Source organism: Hipposideros armiger, unplaced genomic scaffold (assembly GCF_001890085.2).
Source record: "Hipposideros armiger isolate ML-2016 unplaced genomic scaffold, ASM189008v1 scaffold_333, whole genome shotgun sequence".
NCBI classification, from domain to species: Eukaryota; Metazoa; Chordata; class Mammalia; order Chiroptera; family Hipposideridae; genus Hipposideros; species Hipposideros armiger.
In genome coordinates this window covers 727649-735811 of record NW_017731683.1, presented here as the reverse complement: position 1 = coordinate 735811, position 8163 = coordinate 727649, and the positions used below count along the sequence as shown (strand labels likewise).

Genomic DNA, 8163 nt, shown 5'->3' with positions numbered 1-8163 from the left:
GCACATAAATGTAGGAAGAAGATTGCCTAACATCAGCACATACATTTTGTGTTGAAAGTTTTCTGCAGGTTATTTTTTTGATTTCTCCAGAAAGATCGGTCTTTGTCAGTGGTTCATCTGTGGCTATCTTGTTAAGAGATACTTGTTCCAATATGATTTCTAAAGAAGTGTATTCTTTGCAGTATCTTTTCCCTTACCATCTGCTGAAGCAAAAAACATCCTAAATGGGGTCAGTTTTCACATTGTTAGCATCCCTAACATAATGGTGACTCCATCTGGGCTTATTACTGTTATTTGTCACAGGTAGGAACTGAAGAAAGGTAGAAAACACAGCACTGAAAGAGGTAAAGCTTACTGATAATGGGAAAACTGTCCCTGCTTACGCTGTTTCACGCAAACACATCCTTTCAAGTAGTCAAGAGGTTACGGAAAGCTTCATTTGCCTATGTCTACCACACTGATTATTCACTTTAATATCTGAAATAGGGGATAATATGAAATAATAGCAACTCTTCTCCAACTAGGACAATCAAACAAAAGTAAAGAAAAATAAGCTGAAGTGGAAACAAGACTAAAAAAAGAAGGAAGACATTTTTCTATTTCAACAGGAATGAACTACATAATTCAAAAGTGATACCAACAAAAGAGTAAGTCATGAGAAATAAAAAAAAATAATAAAACCTTCAGTGATATCAATGAAGGGTCACTGATTTATAAAGCAGAACATTTCATAAATTATGCTCCCCTGACATATATATTTCAAGTGCAACATGTTGAGAACATGACATTCAACGAGATAGTAGAACTCAATAGGGCTGATGGGCCTTTTAGTCTGTCTCTTATGAATTAAATATTTACTAAAATGGAATTGTGTGATGAATAGGCGGTAGTCTGAAATATACCCTGATTAATTTTACTAATAACCTATCCACTATCTTAATTTTAAGAAGGCATCACAGAATGACAGATTTCAGAGTAATATAGCATAAAGAAAGTAAAAGCTGCAGACAGACAACTAAGCGGAATGTTACACTCTATATACACATAATCCCTGACTCCTTGTAAAGGAAGGAACAGTGCACTGGCACATTCATTTTAATTTACTTTTTAGTGGCAATTAGTTTCCCAATACAATTCTTTTTTTGATAAAACACGACATTTTATAATCCAGTCAAATTTTATATTTTTAATTCCAATCCTACTCATCTATTAATCAAATGGAAATTTGAAAGTCCCTACCAAAAACGCTTGCTGCAAATGTACTGCAAAGAGATGGCTCTTAGCATTTAATAGAGATTCCATAACTGAAAACTGAGTGTTGATACTTCATTTTCCCTTTCTTTAAAAAACAGTCTGTCGATTATGGAGCCACTGCTTTGTAAATTTCTGCTGCAGATGATGGAGAATTTGGCAATACACATACACACCAAAACTCAAAGAAAGGATATATAGGCCAGGCTTAGAGTTTACCACAAAGCTATTAAAATCAGTTATTGAAGGGTGGTTGGTTAAATGAGGCAGGCTTTTAGTCAAGCAGTTCTCTACTGGACTCCATTCCAGAGGCTAATCAGTGGTGGGACTCCTGCTGTTCTCCCTCACCCAGTTCCCAGGCTTTCAAATGGCCAGTGAGGGTTGAGAATCATTGTTTTGGTTTTGTAATATAAGCAACTACCAAGAGTTCCTTACAGAGTCAGATCTACCCAGATACTTTGCTAACTTTCTAACCTCAAGAGGGTCTTTGCAGTTTCCATTAAACAGATTGTAACTACAGGTGCTTGTTGGGAGTGTGCAGCTGCAAATAAATACTGGATATGTAGGAAAAGAGAAAATAAAATTTTTTGAAAACTGTCCAAAAGATGGATTCAGACTGTGAGTTAAGGCAGGCCCTTTGTGGTCTGTTTCTTTTTGAATTTGTATTCTGAATTTGTATCAACTTCTCCGAAGCTTTCACTTTCATCTTATGGATCGTTGGGCTTATAAATATCTCATAATTGAGTGATAATGTGACAATTCCAAATGCCTAGATATATATAAAACTGCCCAATATATAGAACGTGAACATTTTAGAAACCTACGCCATTCATTCATTCACCCATCCATCTGTCCATCCATTCATTCATTAAATAATTACTGAGAACTCTCTATCACTAGGCATTGTTCTAGGTACTGGTGATACTGTAGTAACAAAGGAAAACAAATCCCTCCTCTCATGAATCTTATGCTGGTGAGCCGGTTTCTGAATAACATCAACAACATTTTGCTCATCTATATGTAATAATTTGAAACCTTTACAGAGATAAAGGCAATAAAATGAAAAATTTTAATATAGATAAGGAAAAAAAAATAAAACTAGGAAAACAGCAATGGTATAATAACCTTGGTGAACTTTAAAATAATCCAGAGTAAATAGCCTGAAAGGTGGTTAGAACAATTCAAAGGTAAAATAAATTGCAACTGATGTTAAATAAAATTAAAAACTTCAATACATTCAAAAACATAAAAATCAAACTCCTTTAAAACACTGATTTTTTTGTTTTTATTTTTTGATCAAGGGTTGTACCCCAGAATATTTGTGACGCTCTTAAAATATTTAGAGCCCTGGGTCTCAATTACAAACCCTGTGGGGTCCAAAAATACATAGATTCACATGGCCCAGAAGTGGTTCTGATATGGATTTTAAAGCCACTGTCTGGGGGTGGGGTGAAAAACTCGGCAAATCCTCATCCTTTCCAAAAAACTATGACACTGGAAAATATTGTCAAAAACAATCATTACTTCCACCTTAAATGAACAAGTAACAATTTTACCTTCCAGATAATTTATTGGTGGAATCATTTTAGTCTGCTGGTGTCTCTGGCCTATCATACCATGTGCTCCTGCTCTCTTCTCCCGGCCCCTTTGTCCACCCACAGTGACACTTTCACTCTTTTTATGCACATTAGAAGATTTCATACTCAGGTCCTGAATTTTCCCCATTAGTGCTGACAGAGTAGTTTTGAAAGAGAGATTTTTTGAAAGGACTTTTTTTTTTTAATATCAACCAAACGTGTTTTATATGGCTGAGATGTTCATGTCAGGCCTCTAAGACATCTTCATCCATCTATCAAAGAAATTATGATAGAACGCCACTGAAGAATGGAAATGCCAAGAGACATGAAATGGGGTAAAACAGAGGACTTCAGAAGCCTCTCATTAGTGGGGAAAACATACAGGCAGAGAACGCGCACGGGCAAGCATCGGCGTCTCCAAAGACGGTAGCAGTTAAAAGAAAAGTGGAAGCTAATGACATGGCAGATAAGAGGCAGCCCTTTCTAAAGTGTCACATGACGTTCCTTTCTGGGAACAAGGAGCCTGGCCCATGCTTCCTGATGTGCTTCTGAACCAGCCTTTGTAGCAAAAGAGACAATTTCACTAACTTTTTAATTAACGTGTGTCCTTGCTAATAGACATTGTGAATGGGCCGCTTTTTCCTTCCCATTATGGCTTCGATTTTAGATTTAATTACTGTGGAAATGAATCAGGAAACATGACTTCAGGCATTGTGTTTTAAATGTCAGCACAGTGACAATGTTAATTCTCTATTTCAAAGTATCAGCGGCATCCCATCTTTGTGATGAGTGATGTGAAAATAATTTTAGGAAGGAGGTTACTGACCCAGGGACCCTGCAAGCCACGAGAAGATCACCTGTTAGTTGCAATTTGGAAAGGTTTTGTTTGGATAATGACTTGGTTTTATGTTGCGCATACTTATAACTACTTATATATAAAGAAACTGTGCTCTTCAAGTGTTACATGTGAAAGGATCAAAGCCCATTAACTTGGGTCGAGGTGAGCTAATGAAATCTAACCTCTATGCATATTACCAAGATCCAGCCACATTCTATTCTACTGTCTAAAATGAGTAGGGGAAATATTTACAATTATTTTATCTTTCATGTCATGAGCTGTAAGCCATGGAAATACAGTGAAGTTACTAAGTGGTTAGTCCTCCAGTAAAATGTGTATTTGGAAGACAAACACACAAAAAACAACAAAACCTTAAAATGACCTTCAAAGAAAGAAAGGTGAAGACAAGTGAGGTACCTTCTCATACAATCCAGTGCTCGAATAAAGAAGTCCTTGTGCAACTGGTGCTCATCTCTCAAGATCGAACACTGTTCAAGCGTCACTGACATCGACGTCCTGTCTTTGGCACTTTTACAGCAGGTAAAACGGATACCATTTAGTTTGCGACAAATCTGTAACACAGACATATACACGGTGTATGGTTCATTTGTAGGTTATCCAGTGTGGGACTCCTCTAAACTATTCTTGTTTAAACACACCAAATTTATGTTAATTTATGACAGTCAATGGGTGCAATCTGCTCTATTGGATGTAGAAACATAACCTTTTCATTTCGGAAGCTAGGGAAATGATTTAATTGAGTTAGTTCTGTGTATGGTGTGAGGTGTGGGATGGTTGAAGCCATATGAGATGGTAAATATCCAGCAGAGGCAGCCGAGTTCCCAGCAAGGGGGCCTGAGCGGCCATGGGTGATGATAATACTCACAGCTCAGGAAGCAACGCTTTCACTATGAAGGGGAAAACCATCTGTATAGCCTGGATCAGACATACTTGATCTGAATCCTACATAACTAATATTATCTTACTTTACATTTAAGCCACCTTTGGAAGTCTTGGTTTCATGTCATGAGATTTCAAACATCCACATAGTGCCAGCACAGGAAATAAGGGAATCACTAAACACTCATTAATACAGCTAATAAGAATAAAGACCCCCAAAATGGTCACTGATAATTGCATATCTGCACCAGGTACCCTGCTGATAAATTTCCTGTAAATTTGCTTTTCATTAACTGCACATGAACCCTGGAGGAAGGTATAATTATTCTCATTTCACAGCTGAAGATTTTGAGGTGTAGGTAGGTTAAGTAGCTTGTGTGCTACAGAGCAAAGCCAGGATGCTAACTGCCTAATTCCGAGGACCAACTCTTTAACTTCTGTCCTATTCTATTTCTCTCTGGAATGCTTTCTTTTTGCTATGCTGATGTAAATCAGGAGACTGAGCAGCAAGAATCTCTTTTCTCATCGCCTGTGGTTAACAGGGGAATCATTCCGAACTCCTTCCTGGTCCCTGTCCCGTGGCAGAGTTCTGATATGAGATACCAATAATCAAATTCAGCATAAACACGGTTAGTCAACATGCACTTAAAACAAATCGAATGGGACTCAATACAGGCCTGCTTCATATCTGCCAGTAAAGAGGTCTTACCAGTTGCCTGCTTTGAGGAGAGGATATAATAATGAAATTTATCAAGCGTTTTTACCATGTTTTAATTGTGATTCTGATATGTAGGCTAAGATTTTCAAGTCCTGATTAGCCCTCTGGCACTTTCTCACTATTTCCAATACAAGTGACTAGAGAAATGTGAGAGCATAATTTCACTGTATAATTTTTTTCATCAAGAGAAGTCTAGTCCTTTCAAATAAATAGTATCTCAGAATTTTTAATATAAAATAACAAAGGCTTGACTATGTTTATAGTAATGAAATACAGACCTCGATAATTTAAAAGGTATTATTTTTTAAAAGATATGATTTTTTAAAAGAATGAATATTTAAAAATATATTGTCCCTATTATATGCAATATCCTACAAAAATCAAGAGGAGGCAGGGGCAATTCCATCAGAATAGATAGGCTGGGTCTTGCTTTCTGTATTTCTACTACTTTTTAACTCTACATGAGCTTAATTTTACATAATTGCTTTGCTTTTGGTCTCCAGATTCTTATTTTTATTTTTTTTAATTCAGTTAAGATAAAACCAAATAGCTTTATATTTTCCAATTAGGATGTAAAACTTTAACAAAACCAGTATTTCATTAATAGATTTAAAGAAGAGGGGAGAATGAAATAGAGGGAGAAATAAATGCTTTTTGAAAAATGCCAAAAGGGATTTCCTTATTTCTTCATTTTGAGAGTGTTATCTGTAATATATCATCTATATCTCACACTGTGTGTTCACCACCCAGAGGCAGTTCTCCTTCCATCACCATATATTTGACCCTCATCTATGACCTCCATCCCCTCTTACCTTATGGTAACCCCTAAACTATTGTCTGTGTCTGAGTTTTTGTTTATTTGTCTTGTTCCTTTGTTGCTTTCAGTTTTATATCCCACATATCAGTGAAACCATATAGTTCTCAACTTTTTCTTTTTGTTGAATAATCCCTATAGAATTATTTGACTCTTTAAAATTATGTGCATGCCTAATTTGAGAGAAAAAATTAAAGATAAAAATTCAGTTCAATTTTTATTTTCTGAAATAAACCAATTTTCTTATATATTCTTAAATAGTTATCAAAAAAAGAAAGAGTATTATCATGGTCCTTGGATTACAAAGAGGATATAGAAATGGAGGTATCAGCCTACAGAAATGCTCCTAATACAAGTCAGTGCTCCCAGGAAACACCAAATTTGCACATCTTGGTGTTATGTATTTATCAAGGCGGGCTCTCATCCATTCAACGGGAAGTTGGGAGTAAACCAGGTTTGGTCAGTATATGCATTTCAGTAAAATATTTCAGAGATGTATAGGAGGTATGGGAAAACTTAAAAATATAAATATATCTTTAAGTAAAATAAGTTCATATACTAATAAACATGCATTTGTGTTTGCCTGTGTGCATCCTTCCTTCTCCTGTTTACATAACTGCAGGATATGTTTACAATGACACACATCTATTTCCAAGTTGTCAGAAAGCCTTGGTAAAGGATCAAACTTCGTTCATGCTACCACATTGTTAGTAAAATAAACAAAAATAACTTACAACCTGCCTTGGTGAAATTTTTGTGAGAATTCACAACCAAAGCAGTCTTTGAGGCTATAAAGAGCAGCCACACTGGGGAAAGAATGACTAAAACAACTTTCCTGTGATGCAGTATGGTGCTAAACAGGACCAGCGTAAATGAGCGGCCGGAAAGACACGTTTCATACTGTTATTTTTGATGTTCTTTCCTGGGCATCAAGAGGGCATGAAGGGGAACTAAAGTAGCTTCCCTCTGCCTTGCTCTTGGTAAATTATTTTATATCTAGACTCATGGTCAATTAGCCATTCCTTTTCTCCTGGGAGAGAGGAAATAATATTGGGTTATAATCAGAGTGCTGGTGGTAGGGCAAAGGCTCTTTTTAAAATGCTATTGAGAGAGAATGAATAGAGAATGCTAGAAGATAGGATAACCTAATTCCAAATTACATGAGCAATGCTGAGAAGTAACTACAAACATGGACTTCATCATAGAGATCCCCAATGTGTGCCTTTCCTGATGAAAAGATCTGTTCCTTAGGGTCTGATGTATAACGCATTTATTAAGTTCATGTGAGTTAAGCTTGAATGGGTGCTAGATAAGAACTGAAAGACACAGGCAAGATTCTCTCGCTCATTCTTGTAGAAATCTAGGTTGGAAAAGCAGGAAGACCTACCCTAAGGGTACCATTAAATGAAAAGAGCCACACAAAATATAGCTCATTACTCCAAGAGCAATCCATCCGTAATAAATTCTATGCCAACATCCAATATGAACAACAATTACCTTCATGTAATGCAGCATTAACAAACACATTTACAAGCTCATTAATTGAAACATGTCCAGGAGCCTTACTGAGGCTGTGAGTCAGAGATCTGATAACCACATTCTGTTCAAATCATATATCTCTAGAACAGAACTTCAAAATCCTGACTGATATGGGCAGTTGACATCGCAACATGCAATATCAAGAAAACTACAGACACTTCATTTTCACCTCAAAGTGTCACACATACACATATCCAGGATTTACAAGGAAAGCCAATGAGTAAAATTCTTTCTCATTGAGTGCATCTTCTTCCAATTTGTGTTCTAGTCTATTGATAGAACTACCAACAATACTGAAGACGCCTAATCCCCTGGATAATGGAGGATGACATCTGGTCACTCAGAGTGCAGTGGGTGGCCCTGACTGAGGCGACACCCAGTATGCTTGCTGGTCCTCATGGTGACAGGACAGTGCTTACCGTTGCAGCCAGCCACATGATTTCTACATTCTTCCTTTTTTTGGCTTGGATATTTTGATGGAGATTTTCTAGTAATCCTTTTAAATCATTTTGTTCTTGAAATTGTG

The 8163-nt window shown here is 36.6% G+C and overlaps 1 protein-coding gene across 2 annotated transcripts in view; it reads right to left on the bottom strand.

Annotated features, from left to right (window-relative positions):
- The window catches only part of LOC109392517 (type II inositol 3,4-bisphosphate 4-phosphatase-like), a 68563-nt gene extending 60400 nt beyond the window's left edge, over positions 1-8163 (bottom strand). For both annotated transcript variants that reach the window (XR_002126072.1, XM_019661056.1), the window contains exons 1-2: positions 8057-8163; positions 4084-4238 (exon numbers count right to left, since the gene is read on the bottom strand). Coding sequence is in view for 1 of the 2 variants with exons in the window: in XM_019661056.1 (XP_019516601.1) it covers positions 4084-4238; positions 8057-8074 (173 nt within the window). In the remaining variant the exon portion in view is untranslated. The remainder of the gene's footprint in view (positions 1-4083; positions 4239-8056) is intronic.